Here is a 16,124-nt window from a genome sequence, read left to right on the forward strand (position 1 = left end):
GACTCTGGAGGTGACGTAGGTCTATGCAGACGTTGGCGGAGACCTAGGTCTATGCAGACGCTGGGGGTGACGTAGGTCTATGCAGACGCTGGCGGTGACGTAGGTCTATGCAGACGCTGGCGGTGACGTAGGTCTATGCAGACGTTGGCGGTGACGTAGGTCTATGCAGCCGCTGGCGGTGACGTAGGTCTATGCAGCCGCTGGCGGTGACATAGGTCTATGCAGACGCTGGCGGTGACGTAGGTCTATGCAGACGTTGGCGGAAACCTAGGTCTATGCAGACGCTGGCGGTGACGTAGGTCTATGCAGCCGCTGGCGGTGACGTAGGTCTATGCAGACGTTGGCGGTGACGTAGGTCTATGCAGCCGCTGGCGGTGACGTAGGTCTATGCAGCCGCTGGCGGTGACGTAGGTCTATGCAGCCGCTGGTGGTGACGTAGGTCTATGCAGACGTTGGCGGTGACGTAGGTCTATGCAGCCGCTTGGCGGTGACGTAGGTCTATGCAGCCGCTGGCGGTGACGTAGGTCTATGCAGCCGCTGGCGGTGACGTAGGTCTATGCAGACGTTGGCGGTGACGTAGGTCTATGCAGACCATGGCCGCCTGGCGATGACGTAGGTCTATGCAGACCCTGGCGGTGACGTAGGTCTATGCAGACCCTGGCCGCCTGGCGGTGACGTAGGTCTATGCACATGTTGGCGATGACGTAGGTCTATGCAGCCGCTGGCGGTGACGTAGGTCTATGCAGACCCTGGCGGTGACGTAGGTCTATGCAGACCCTGGCCGCCTGGCGGTGACGTAGGTCTATGCACATGTTGGCGATGACGTAGGTCTATGCAGCCGCTGGCGGTGACGTAGGTCTATGCAGACCCTGGCGGTGACGTAGGTCTATGCAGACCCTGGCCGCCTGGCGGTGACGTAGGTCTATGCACATGTTGGCGATGACGTAGGTCTATGCAGCCGCTGGCGTAGCCCAAATCGCTTGTTTTACGTCTGTAAAAATAGAAACACCGCAGTGCACAAACACTCTGGAAAAAGTCCCGCATTCAAAATCTGACTAATAAAAATATACTTAAAGTACTTATTAGTACTTTTGCTTGACTCAGTATTCATATTATGGCTGCGTTGTGGCAACTTTTAAATACTTAACTTATTATCAAATCCTTTTCATAATTCATTAATTGATGAAGTGAAAGTTAAAAAGTTTATACAAACCACAAACTGGATGTTTTGATAGCTTCGCTTCTCACGTCAATCGCATGCAAAATACCAGCTGGCACGAGAGTTTGCAGTTATGCACACATTTATAGATTAAAAATGAATAAATCAAAAGTTTAATGACTAAACACATAATGGAGGAGATGGTTTATTCAGTGACATCATGGACATAAAGATTGTCATAATAACAAAGCTTCAACCTTTCTTCATAAACATCCGGTCTACTCTTCATCATGGCCGATGTCACCAGACTGTTGGGATGTAGCTTGTTCCTCCACATCCACATCACAACATAAGAATACTATTAATAATGTGTATTCATCACAATTGATACATTATCAATTAATACCAGGTCTATAGAGAGAGCGTCACTCTACTGTCTGACTAATTTAGTCCCTTCTGTCATTTAAAATATAGAAAGTTCAATTGGATAATATCTAAACATGTGTTTTCAGACTTCAATGCATTATATATATAATATATACTCTATTAATAAATACATGTTCTCTCATTTCAAGTAATTTCATTTAGGGTGAAGTGAATACAACAAAAACAACATGAATCAATAAATAAAACATAATATTATATTCTTGTCATCTACTAAAAATAGAAATATGTTTGCAGGGACTTTTATCTGTGATTATTAAACCGCTTATTTCAGCAATATTCTTCTCGTTGGACAGTGAATTCACGAGTCAGAAGGTTTCAGTTAACATAAACAAATATCCATAAATAGAATCTGACTAGCATGTTAAGTAAGTTTGTTACCTTGGTTCTCATGAACCCAATAACTACAGTTTATACACTCATTGTATTAATTTACTATAACAAGGAGCACAGGACATTACTGTCACTGCTTATTATTGTCATTCTATCCACTGCTGCTGCTTTAGTAGTCGTCGTCCTTATTACTGCTCTGTGTCTGTCGTATGGATTGACAGTCGTAGTTTCATTACGTGGTTTATCCGTACAGGTGACATCTGTCACGCTTCTGTCCGTCCTGGAGGTTTCCTCCTTTTTGTTTCTCCCTGTTGACCCGGTTCCTTTTTCCAATGCGAGGGTCAGAGGGTGTCGTATGTTGTGCAGATTGTATTTGTGATGTTGGGCTACACAAATAGCGTTGACTTAAACGTGTAAAAGAACAGGATGTAGACAAAGGGTTTCAGGACCGTTTCCTTTCCCGGTGACTGAACCGTCTCCATAACATATGTGGTCTTCTCCCGTGAGATCAAGGGCCTCTGCTGGTTTTCCCCTATGCTTAATATTTTATTTCAGAAAAATGTAATAGTTTTGTCTGACCTTTTTTGAGGAGGGACTATATGGTACAACTCTACAGGAAACCTTGTTACTTGGCTCCATTTATAACTGACCTTTGACACAGTCTTTAAAAAAAAAAAAAAAACCCTCCTCCAAGCATCCGTGTCGCCTGTCCAACTGTTAGATGCAAGCAGTAAACGCCTCTTTATGGCCCTCGAGTTGTCTGGGAGAGGACTGCAGCGAGCAGAAGAACTCCGACCGCGTGTGAGCGTATCTCACCCACCACCGTGCAGAGAGAGTGAGCGTGATGAGATGATGTAACGAAGAGCCGCCTCCGAGGATGAGCACTGGACCTTGGGATTTGCAGAGTGGCACAGATGGTGGTTCTGGGGAGGGCAGGGCTGGGACTGCGGCCCACTGGAGGTAATCCAGGCATTACAGCACCCGCGGAGAGTCCCAACCTCGGCTCTGGGGGAATACGATGCTGAAAGCCTAATCTGGGATGGTCTTATTTTGCCCTAATCATCACTCCAGTTCCACGAATTTGTTTCGTATTCATCCGGAAGCTGCACTGCAGGAGCTTAGATGAGGGGAGAGCAGAGGAGCCTGGGAAACGGCTCGCTCTAGCTTTTAGGGCCACGCAATTATTAGAATATTAATCTCATTCACGATTTAAACTGCCCTCAATTAAATGGTAAAGATTGGTTGCAATATTGTTTAAAATGTGTGCTCCTCTCACTGTCATATAAGGCGCTTCAGGGGGCAATCCAGATGTTTGGGCTTCACCCTCCAGCGGCAGCCTGTGGAAACTCCAGTCCAGAGCATTGAGTAATGCCCTGTGCATTACTCAATGCTCTCAGGCCCTAAAATCAGTGAATAATCACCATGAATAATTGTGAACCTCAATAACTAACTAATATAGCAAAGGTATGTCCGAAGGAAGCAGCGTCGAGTCTGAAGTTGCAAGCCAAACCACCGCAGGCCGAGCAGTCGCTCGAGTTGCTCATTTCTGTAGTTTTATCAGTTAATGACTCATATAAGCAAACAAATAAACCCCCAAAATGCCCCAATACGTCATGTAAACAAACCACGTACCTATCGGCTGTGTGCTGGAGATCGGACCAGAGACATAACCACGACAACGATGGGTGAGCAGTACTCGCTGTCTTCTGATGTTTGTACTTTCTAAACTGAAAACGCATGTTTTATACTGTGATATTTACTGCAAGTGGCATACAATATCTCCAACAGCAAGTAGGGAACTGTCAGATCCCTGGCCATCTCCCTCCAGCCAGCTGCCCCCTTATTTAGGTAGTTGTGGTCCAATGAGGAGGTATCGTACGGATGACTCATTTGAGTACAAATCGCTGATTAGTTTCTTTGAATAGCTGTTCGTTGAGCAACCCTGTGTTATAGAATGACATTAATTGAACCAAACTCAGCCAGTTTTCGTATGCCAGAAGTCCGGACCGGAAAAAAAGACCGGGATTGACAAAACTCTAATCTGCTGTCGCTCGCTAATTTGATTGCTGCCTCTCGGTTTGTCCCGCAGACGGGAGGAGGCTGGTGCATTGATTGGACTCTCGCTGTAGTTCAGTTTGTTTTGGCAGCCGAGGAGCCAGAGATGATGACGTTTGTAGAACAGCACGGCTGGAATTGCCTGGTTTAAAAAAAAACATCCATTAACTGCTCTTTAATGTAACTTTCACGTCTTTTTGCAGTGTCACGGCAAATGGTGCCACAGTAAAGTCTACCACACGGCCAGATCTCCTATATCAACCCCCCCCCCGTGCATGTATACATACACTTTGAAGAAGGGAAATGTAAGAGGCCTTTAAAATGAAACTTCACAACAATCTTGAGACAGGAACTTAATATCAGGATGGCTGAATGTCTTCGTCAGTGCACTTGCGGAGCTAATGCTAAGGCCGCTGTGTGAGTCACACGCTGGTAGCCAAAGATGTGATAGCAGCCGGGCCTGAAACTGATAACATTACAACATTCCTGCTTTTAGGCAATCTAATGAGACCTTTGAGATTAGAGTCACGTTTCTCTTGTGAGGAATGTCTGTCTGTTGTATTTGGTCTTAAGCCTTTTAACCTCTCATTAGCTGAGCTGTCAACTACCTGAGACTGCAAATGCCAAGACCTTTTCTTCTGCTCAATATTTGAAGGTGTGTCTACCGCACAATGTCTCATATCTACTGCCTCTTCCTGGTCAACAAGGGGTCTAGGAAATGTACACTCAATGAGGAAGTGAGTAGGCCTTAAAATCCACCCGCTTGTATACCACTCACATTCCCAAGATTCGATTACAATTTACCTGCCAATGTATCTCAATGTATTCAATTCTCAGTTCATATTCCGGCACATGGCTACTTTTTCATCAATGGATACAAGCACTCAAGATCAATCTGAACTTTATTTAGAAAGGGCTTTAAAACTCAGATGAATAGTTTTACAGTAGATGCTAAAGGGGATTAGCAGTACTTTAGGCACTCTAGGTTTTCCCTAGAGGCCACACGACAAAGTGTCAGCCTAGAAGGCTTTTTTAAAAAATGTTCGTCATTTTGAAAAAAAGACCTTGACCGTGTATCTTTTCCTACGCTTCTTATTATTTGAACTCTTCTCAGTTCCCTGGTTATATTTCTCATTAATTGTGGCAAAGTAAACATTGTGTTAGACATCGTTTTGCCCATTATTTAATCCATTACTTATTTACAAGTGATTTGTATGTTGTCTCCTGCTTTTTAAAATGCTGTGGTCTAACATAAAGACTCAGTGAAATGAAAAGTGTTTTATATGTAATATTTTCATTCAAATTGCTGTCTTTCCTCATGTAAAATGGTTCCAATGTTCGATTACTCATCCCATGGAGCTGTTTTCATATCTTTAATCAAGAGCCAGGTCTTTAGATTTGAAAGCGTGACTCATTAGTTTCACATTCAGATTTTGTAACTCCATAAAACTCCTCACACTCAAACAGCCACTGCTTGCGCCCTGATTGGCTCTGCTTCTACGCAAACTCAGTTTATAAAAATGGATCCAATCCAATGAGAGTTCGGGTGGAGTAGCTAACGGAGCAATATGGAGAGATGTGTGGATGTGAGTTGACAAAAACCTTAGTTTTCATTTCCAATACTGGCTGAGGTCTAAATGCATCAAGGAGAACTTTGCCATTTGTCAGCCGGCTCTGTGTCTGCAGTAAAGGCAGATGAGCGTCTGCTGGAAGAAGCCAAACCATCGGCGCTGCTTGCCGGCGATCGTCTGTATGTGCTGTGCTCCGGCTCAGAGGTCAAGCGGGTTGTCCTCCAATTGGGAGATCGATGGTTCGCACTAGGTAGTACGACCGTTGTTTGTCTAGCGACCATTTTTCCGCCGTTTGTTGACAAATCTCCGACTGCGTGTTTGTGGCCGCCAGAGCATTTCCACGAAACAGACCGTAACGTCAGTTTCACCAGTATTGTGAAAGATTTGAACAAAGTCCACTGTTTGGAACAGCAAGAGCCTCTGGCAAACCACAGGAGCACCAAGAGCCCAAAATAGAGGGCCGGTGTGTGCTCTCAGATCATGTTTATACATTACAATGACTGTTTTCATTAAAAATCAGGCCGGCTGCCCTCGGGGAGTCAGTTCTCCAGCAGGCACCACACCCAGCAGAAGTAGTCCCAGTGTGGCCAGCATTCACTGTGACCCCACCTACTGGTTACATTCTTCACAAACAGCCTACTGGGAACCAGTGCCGACGCCTTCCACACCTTTCAGAGCCGGTAGACGGGTTTCTCAAATCTAATTGAGTCTTGTTCACTGAGTGGCAACATTTGACTTCTTGTATCCACAACCTTTTGTTTACCACCAGCATCGCGTTGGCATTTTGTCAAGGAAAACCGGTTGGCCTCCAAATATTTAATTTAATTTTGTTAAACCGACCTGCAGATTCCAAAGTATGACTGCAAGGCTCCAGAGTAACTTTTTTTCCCTTTCTTTCTTCTAAAAATATCTGCCATTCTGAAGGCATTATAAACTGTCTAAACGTTATTATTTTATTATTGTCATCTATTTATTTTAATAAAACACACAATTTAATTGATCAGGCAATGCATGATTGTATTTTTATTTAAATACAAAATATAAACGGCAACATCTTGACATTAGTAGTTTACATTTTATTTTATTTTTATTATTTAGGATGTTAAACGATCATGATATCCTCTCAATCTATTTTCATATTATTGTGAATACATCTCCTTAAAACACAACGCAAAAATGGCCCGGTAATATGAAACCAATGGCCCGGTAATATGAAACCAATGGCCCGGTGATATGAAACCAATGGCCCGGTGATATGAAACCAATGGCCCGGTAATATGAAACCAATGGCCCGGTGATATGAAACCAATGGCCCGGTGATATGAAACCAATGGCCCGGTAATATGAAACCAATGGCCCGGTGATATGAAACCAATGGCCCGGTGATATGAAACCAATGGCCCGGTAATGTGAAACCAATGGGCCGGTAATGTGAAACCAATGGCCCGGTAATGTGAAACCAATGGCCCGGTAATATGAAACCAATGGCCCGGTAATATGAAACCAATGGCCCGGTGATATGAAACCAATGGCCCGGTGATATGAAACCAATGGCCCGGTAATATGAAACCAATGGCCCGGTGATATGAAACCAATGGCCCGGTGATATGAAACCAATGGCCCGGTAATATGAAACCAATGGCCCGGTGATATGAAACCAATGGCCCGGTGATATGAAACCAATGGCCCGGTAATGTGAAACCAATGGGCCGGTAATGTGAAACCAATGGCCCGGTAATGTGAAACCAATGGCCCGGTAATATGAAACCAATGGCCCGGTAATATGAAACCAATGGGCCGGTAATATGAAACCAATGGCCCGGTAATGTGAAACCAATGGCCCGGTAATGTGAAACCAATGGGCCGGTAATGTGAAACCAATGGCCCGGTAATGTGAAACCAATGGCCCGGTAATGTGAAACCAATGGCCCGGTAATGTGAAACCAATGGGCCGGTAATGTGAAACCAATGGGCCGGTAATGTGAAACCAATGGCCCGGTAATGTGAAACCAATGGCCCGGTAATATGAAACCAATGGGCCGGTAATGTGAAACCAATGGCCCGGTAATGTGAAACCAATGGCCCGGTAATATGAAACCAATGGCCCGGTAATATGAAACCAATGGCCCGGTAATATGAAACCAATGGCCCGGTAATATGAAACCAATGGGCCGGTAATGGCGAGCAGCTGGAAACCAATCGATCAGAAACTTTTGGATCTTTCGTTTCCTGTGACGGTTTCTGAAAGCTCCTCAAAGTTCTCCAAAGTGAGAAAACGTTGAATTTGCACAGAAATGCAAACATCTGAAGAACAGAACCCCCCCCCCTCATCGTAAAAATTCCAGAATAAAAGTTTACATATTTTTACTGCTGTCTAATGTCCAAACAGTATGTTTGCGCAGTCGGGTATTTTACATTGATGCCATCGTGGAGATCCTGAATTGAATTGTTTCCTGTCTCTCTCCACAGATACAAGCCCTTCTTCCCGTTCCAAGTGCAGCCGCTGCTGGGTTCCACTTGTGATCTGGACCTGTCCATCCAGGACAGCAGGCTGGTGGACGGCCGACTCAGAGTCACTCTCATTGAATGTAGCAGGTGAGACGCCGACACCCTGAATGCATCTGGCCACCGCCGTCCAAATCCCTCTTTGTGTTTCAGTCTGTGGTCCCTTTGAACATTTGATTGACTGATATTTTAGACAATAGTTTCAGGAAAGCCCCCTTCCTGTTTTAAAATGACAACCCCCCTCAGTTTCAATTTAATTCAGTTTATTTTGTATAGCCCAAAAGCACAAATGACACATTTGTGATTGTTTGTGATCGCGGTCCGCCTGTTAGGGACCCACCTAGTACATTAAAGGGAGGCATATGATGGCCTTTCCCATTTATGTCTCCTTCGTTGTTGCAGCCATTTTGGGGTTCATACCATAAGTTAAACAGATTTGCTAAAAGTAACCATTTTTGACCGCCTCTGAATTGATAAAAAAAATATTTAAAAATCCCTCCAAAATGCCAAATAAAGGCCTTTTATAAGCAGGGGCATGACAAATAAACAACAATGCAAATGACTCATCTGCGAATATTTTCTTTTAGACTATTCACACCTGCAGCGATGAACATCTGCGTCCGGTGCCACAAATTGTATAAAAGGTTTGAAAACATTGGGGCAACAACTCCCAGAATCCTAGAGACCCAGAGCTGCTCCTGTGAGGTCAAGTAGAGTGTAACTTAAGCTGTTCCTTAGCGTAATGTTTCCTCTAAACAGTTATGCGGTGTCTAGGGCTTTTAATGTGAAAGGTACGATCGGAAGGAACTGGTCTGCGTTGCCAAAGTTTTGACGTTTGGTGATTTCTTCAAGTATTATTAGAAAGTCCAAACACAACTGGGCCAGGCCAGTTATTACCCTACTACCGTGCACCTGACGTCGTTGGTTAATTAATAAGCTGCACTCTTTGATATTGAAGGCTATATCAGACTTAAACATTGCTTTCCTGGCTATGAAGCAGAATGTAACAGATATAAATGCAGACAATTTGTATTCATTATAATAAGGGTATCCAATGCCAGAAGGGCTTATTGTCACCGACACCAGATCCTGCTGGCTGAGTCGGCAGCAGACGGATATCTGACCTCTCTATCGCTGCATCTTTGCTTCTGGATCGGCATCTTCCGTACTGGATAACGCTTTCAAGGTAACACGTGATTTGTTGAATCAGCATTTTAAAAATGCCGTTCCAAGCAGACTTTTCACAGAAAACGACAAAATAGAAACAATTTCTCCTGAAACCAGCCACTCTTACTGTTTATATTCTACATTAGAGAAACGAAGATTAAAGATTCTAAGCTCATCTGAATTTGACCTGTTTCCTCATCATCTCTGCGCCATTATATAGTGTCTTCTAACCCCATCCTATTGGACAGACCACACTCTGCATCATCAGGCTCTCCTTACTGAGATAAACACACTGTGTGTGTGTGTGTGTGTGAGATCATGCTTGGATGTGGTTGATCAGATCAGCCTCACCCATTAAAAATTCATGTCCTGCCCATTAAAATCGTACAGACTGTGTTCTTCCTCTGTATCAGCAGGTCGGGAGGCTGTGTTCTACCTGGCCTGCCAGTTTGAGTGGTCAGGTCGATCGCATCACACCTGGGCCGAATGAGTGGTGGTTGAGGTTTCCACCCACTGACGTGTCAAATAGTTGAGTCTTATTGAGGAGGGTCAGCATCACGTCACCTAAGATGATCATACTAATATCACAGGAATGCTTTAGTGTCTTCACGGATGCTCTGTGTTTCACACCGAGGGAGTCAGCATTGGCAGCATTGACCTCCTCTGCCCAGCAGGGGGCAGCAGTAGCCAAGCATACATCAGCTTTTCACAGTACACGATCAGGTCCAGCTTTGTCTTTTGAAACTACCGTATTAATACAGCGGTGACTGCTGTGAGTGGACAACACGAGAGAGCGAGAGAAACGAGGATAGCTCTCGTGATCGTAACTGTACGCGTCACTCATCAGCTTCTCCAATGTGGAGATCTCATAATGAAAATCTTGGACGCTTGGCTCTCTAAACTTGTGATTTCTTTTCACTTTTTCCCAACATTTTACAGACCAAACATGCAACTGATTAACATACATCAACAGTTTACAAAGTAGCCCTGCTGACGGCAAACAAATGGGGGAAGCAAGGAAATAATCTGTGATTTAGCTGTGCTCTTGGACTTAAAGAGACGGACTGCACGATGACGAGGTGGCGTCATCACCAATGGTTTCTAAGATTTGACAAAGCTTCCTCACATGCTCAGATGCACGAGCAATAGCCAGTAAACTGATCTGAAATCGGTGGCAGGAGATGTCTGAGCATCGTCAATAAAGAGTCCCGTGCGGTGGGCAGATTTAAGTGTCCGTGGATGAAGATCAATAAAGTCTTTCTGACCTCAGGTTGTGGTTGAGAGTGAAATGTGACCGGATCCTCTTTCCTGCTGCGTCTCTCGATACAGCGCAGCAGTGTTCAGGGCGATCTTGGTAGATACAAGACTGGCTCTTTAGAATTTAGGTTGCTTTTCATATGACGTAAGAAGTTGGGCAACAATCAAAGTCCAACTCTAGTTCCACTAAAGCTACAGTACTTTTTAAAGTAGAACCCTCAGTTAAACTGCTTCATTGTGTGTGTGTGTGTGTGTGTGTGTGTGTGTCTGTGTCTGTGTCTGTGTCTGTGTCTGTGTCTGTGTCTGTCTGTCTGTCTGTCTGTCTGTCTGTCTGTCTGGTCTGTGTGTCTGTCTGTCTCATGTTGCTGAATCCTGATTCGGAGCCCAGTGACGAGATGACACTGCTATTGGACGTCTGGCCTTTAAGACCTTTAAAGGAACAGTGTGTAGGATTTAGGAGGATTAATTGGCAGAAATGGAATATAACATTCATAACTGTTTTCTTTAGTGTGTAAATCATCCAAAACTACCAATCTGGTACCATTTTATAATAACGTCACGCTATGAAGCATTAGTTAAGTATGAGTAAACACTTAATGCATCATTTATAAAGCATTTTTCCACACTTTATAAGCGATGGATTCACCATTTGTAAATTAAGTATTATATAATGCTTCATAGCGTGCAGTTATTATGAAGGGTCTTTTTTGTTTCCTCAGAATGAGCCCTTCATGTCTCCATGGGGAGCCGGTCCTCTTCACTGAGTCCACCGGGTTGCATCGCCATGTTTCTACGGTAGCCCAGAGCGGACAAACCAAACTCTAGAGAGAGCCTTTTTGTGTTTCTTGAAGGCCACCGTAGTTCTCGTAACTGTGAGAGCAGGCGGTGGGTGAGCAGAGGGTTATGCATACAATAATCAGGGGGAACCTTAATGCTCCTTAGGAGACGCAACGCTACACCTGGATGTGACCTCGTTGGTGTTTGTGAACGTCTTCGGTGTAGAACCTCACAGTCTCTCCGTGTCCCTGCAGACTGTTCATCCTGGGCTCCTACGACAGAGAAACCTATGTCCACTGCACCCTGGAGCTGAGCAGCCACCAGTGGAAGGAGAAGACTCGCACCTCCATCAAACGGGTGGGTTCTCCTCGCCTTTCACGTCCCACTTTACGTCTCTTTACCTTCTTTCAGCCGTAACCCAAAATGAGTACAAAGGCAAATCCGCATTACCGTGTTCCACCCAATAAAGGAACCGGATGGAAACATTCATGGCGTACCAAGATGGCTTGTGAGTCATTGGAGAGATCTTTAGCATTACACATTTACCCAAAGGCCCTCCCGATGTACCTGAAGGGGACCAGAGGAGAAACACCGCGGAGACATTACTCCTCTATATCTTCACATGTATCATAATTGTTTGCTGCTATACTTAAGCTGTAAATATCAAATGTAGCACCTTCTTCTTTTTTTTTTACAACCGGAGCTTTTCAAACTCTCAGAAGTGTAACACAAACACTTTCTCTAATGACACATATTGGACACTTTGTTTAATTGACACATTAATACAAGCTTATTGTCATCATCCTCGCACTGATGAGATTGTCCCATTGTTGACATTTTGAGCGGCGCAGAACATTTTGAGGCCCCTCCGGCGAACCTTTTCTAATTGCTGCAATTTAGAGATGTAACAGCTATCACATCGGGCTGGTTTGGAAGTGACTAATGACAGTTTTAGAGGGAAATGTCAGCCGTAATTACTGGCTCCGGCTCCCACGAAGCCTAATGCCGCCGCTGTCCTTACCACACACTTCTGAATGACATTTGCAACGGCTCAAAGATTTCTATTGTGTTGAACAGTAATTGTTCGTCACACGTGGCGTTTAATGACTTTGGAGGAGTTGCGTCCTCGTCCAGCAGGGGGCAGTGAAATATCAGGCCTTTCATCCCAAAGCAGCAGCTCCTTGTGCATATTGGCTGTGTGTCTTTGAGTTCCGGGGTTCAGAGTTAACGTTTACTGTGAAAACACAAACTGAAACGCTACAAATAAGTTGATTTGTGAAATTGTTTTTCAGGAAACGTTCAAATCAAATAGTCCACGAGGACAATTTGGTTTTATTTCTGTGTGAAAACAAAACCAAGCCTGTGATGATCTTGATTCCAGAACCAGTAATCACATAAATGTCCTGCGTTCTCCTGAATGTTAAGACCGCCCCGACGAGAAGACCATTATATATATATTACATACGTTATTTAAGGTTGTTTGATTGTTCACTATAAAAAGGTGCCATCTGGGATGCAATGAAAACATTAGATTCCAGCGTGTTTTACTGCCGCTTTTAAACACATTTTGATGATTATCGGGATGAAATTGTGAATCTGAATTATTTTGGCCATGATAATTGTGACGTGCGTTTTTCACATCTTCCCATGCCTAATAGGTTTCTATTACATGAACGCTAATAACAGGACGGTTGCAAAAAAACCCCTGATATTTGACAATTGATGTGTGAGAGGGAGGGGTGTAATGTTATGGAGGAAGATGCATCATTGATGGAGGATGCCATTGAATTCATTGCGGGTCGTCATTGAAAAAGGCATATATTCAACTTTGTTCCGTTTCATCGTTGGTTAAAGACTCTCAGGCCGTCACTTCTTACTTTCTGAAATTGCTTCTATACCTCTAAAAAAAAAAAGAAGAAAAAAAAAGCATTTGCTACACAAAAAAAACAAATGCAGTTGTTGCACATGCACCCAAAAACATATAAGCTTTCTCCAGAAGTGACCTCATGGTCGGTAAAGGTGCAGCCAGCATCCAGTGAGTAATGCATATGTGAGCCGTTCCTCCCCAACACGTAACCAACACAGACATCAGCACGGCCCTCTCCAAGTGGACCTTCTTCAAAGCACTTCTATCCCTTTTTTTTTTTTTTAATATAGGCATAGAAATGCAGATTCACAGTGGCATTTGAGCCTGGTTTATCAGACTCCTCCAGTCGGCGTGTCCCCTGCAGGACTCTGTAGTACAGATTAAAGGCTATACCATCTGGAAAAGGTCAATTTGCCATCTTTCTGGCTCTTTTCCTTTTCCCCCTGGATTGCCAGATATGAGCTTCCCTCGCGTCTCTTCTGAAAACAGTGTCTATGCTAATGTTTTTACCATTTGAATGTCCCCTGCTGCTTTCCACTGGACCACTAGACACTCTTATCAGACTCTGTGTTCAACACGGTCTTTTCGAGGCTGGTTTAATGGATCCGTCTTCCAAGATTACGAGGTTATGTTATTGTCATTGTACAACAAAATGCAGATTTTAGTCCCATATTACGACAGAAAAACACATAAAAAAAAACATGAACGTTATATATTATATATGGCGTGTGGCCGATGAATGAAGGCGTCTCACTGCCTGCTCTTTAGTCTGTTAGTACGACAGCAGCAGGGTGAAGGGGCTGGGTGGGTTTAGCCTTTATTCTATACTTTGAGCTCTTCACAGGCACCGCTTGTCACCAACATCCCTAATTTGCTCTCTGCACGTGGTGTCATTGTTTGTAACCCGGCCGATGGCGGTAGCTTCACCTGAAAGCTTCACAACGGCGTCCTCTCCGTGTTTGGGGTAGCAGTGGAGTGTGTACAACGTGAACACAAGCACCCGGCCCGGGGGGCCGGTGTCCAGCACCAGAGTGTGGCTGGGGGTCTGTTTACTTTCTGCTTCCACACTAAATAGAAAGTCACAATACAAGATTTTAATGTGCTAGTCAGGTTCACAGGGTGTTTGTTCAGTTGTGTGAGTACAACCAATATACTGAATTTAGGTATCCAAATGTCCCCTAGTACCTGCAATCACATACAGGATGTTTAAATAATATAAACTGGGTTTATATGTGTGTGTGTGTGTGTGTGTGTGTGTGTGTGTGTGTGTGTGTGTGTATATACATACACACACACACACATTTAGCGTGTGTGTATATGTGTGTATATATATATATATATATATATATATATATATATATATATATATATATATATATATATATATATATATATATATATATACACACACACACACACACATACATACCGTATTTTCCGCACTATAGGGCGCACTGGATTATAAGGCCCACTGTCAATGAATGGTCTATTTTCAATCTTTTTTCATATATAAAGCGCACCCGACTATAAGGCACATTAAGCAAAACAAAACAGTCAGTCAGTCAAACTTTATTAAACGTGTTCACAATAACTCTCAACCTTGTTCAGTTGTAACACGTAAAAACAGTCTGATATCAACGTTAGCGTAACTCTGTGTGGTCTTCTTTACTTTACAGGTCATCTTCTTGCTTCCTCCACTTCCGTACCATTGATTCATTAATGTTGAATTCTCTCTCAGCGGCTCTATTCCCACGTTCTACTGCGTGACTGACAGCCTTGAGTTTGAAGTCCGCGTTGTAAGCGTGTCTCTTGACAGCTGCCATTTTGGGGTCCTTATACACACACACTGTAATATTATGGCGAAGCACAGTATGTATTACTCCACGACGCTCCTGACGGTAGCCGTAAAGGGGCGTTCACACCAAACGCTTCTGGATCCCATGTAAAGTCAACGCACAGACGCCGGACGTTGCTATAGACGCGTTTTGCGCGTTGCGAATTTTCGCCAGAGTTGAATAATATATAAAGACACACAAATGAACACAACTTGACTGGCGAATAAACTGACGCGAGTTATAAAGCCGTTTGGTGTGAACGCACCATAATGCTGCAAGCGGTGCGGCTTTGTAGTTTACCAAAGTCGTACTAAAACATTTTGACAGAGCGCCGTGTACCACACAAAATCGCTTCGAGGTCAGTAAGCACAGCCAGAATGAATCCATATATAAGGCGCTCCGGATTATAAGGCGCACTGTCGTTTTTTGAGAAAATTAAAGGCTTTTAAGTGCGCCTTATAGTGGGGAAAATACGGTACATACATTGCCTCTCTGGATGGATTGTCCTTCACGTGATACATTTGTGATACATTTGTGATACAAAGCAAAGAAAGACGTCCCTTTCATCTTCGCTGCCTCCCATTGGTCAATGTTGACTTCAGCCACTTCATTGTACTGTGTGTGCTTACATCCGCACAGACCACCTGTGAACTGGGTAAATGAAGCCTGTTCCATTACAGAGTGTGAGATTGGTTGGGTGGGTGTGTATTTTTTATTTTTGTATTACTCATTTATGGTGTGTAGAGGGGGGGAGGGGGCCTCTGTCAGGCGTGTTTGCACATCTGCCCCGTCGATTCCATTGTCGGCCCTGGAAGCTGATTCTTGCTGACAGCTTGACCGAAGGGACATTCACAAGAACACTGCGGCTCAACATCATGTTGTGTAACAACAATTGTTTGCACTCGGTGGTTGGCTTTGTGTCTATTTCCAGCTGTACGAGACCGAATGTTCCGCTGGATGCTTTGTGTGTGTGTGTGTGTGTGTGTGTGTGTGTGTGTGTGGTCGGCCTCATGGCCCCGAGCTCAAAACCGACCCGGGCTCAGGGTTTCATCCACAGCAACATGAAGCGTGATTAGGAAGTCAGGAAACGTCTTGATCTGTTTAGGGCCTCTGTCAGAGAGCACTTTCCAGGGTTAAACCAGTAAAAGCCAGAC

At 44.1% G+C, this 16,124-nt stretch overlaps 1 protein-coding gene across 1 annotated transcript in view; it reads left to right on the forward strand.

Moving 5' to 3' along the window:
* The window catches only part of pdzd8 (PDZ domain containing 8), a 41,833-nt gene that overhangs the window by 2,819 nt on the left and 22,890 nt on the right, over window positions 1–16,124 (forward strand). The window contains exons 2-3 of the mRNA XM_034551395.1: window positions 8,032–8,157; window positions 11,523–11,625. Of these exons, the coding sequence (XP_034407286.1) occupies window positions 8,032–8,157; window positions 11,523–11,625 (229 nt within the window). The remainder of the gene's footprint in view (window positions 1–8,031; window positions 8,158–11,522; window positions 11,626–16,124) is intronic.

The sequence above is a fragment of the Cyclopterus lumpus genome, chromosome 15 (genome assembly GCF_009769545.1).
Source record: "Cyclopterus lumpus isolate fCycLum1 chromosome 15, fCycLum1.pri, whole genome shotgun sequence".
NCBI classification, from domain to species: domain Eukaryota; kingdom Metazoa; phylum Chordata; class Actinopteri; order Perciformes; family Cyclopteridae; genus Cyclopterus; species Cyclopterus lumpus.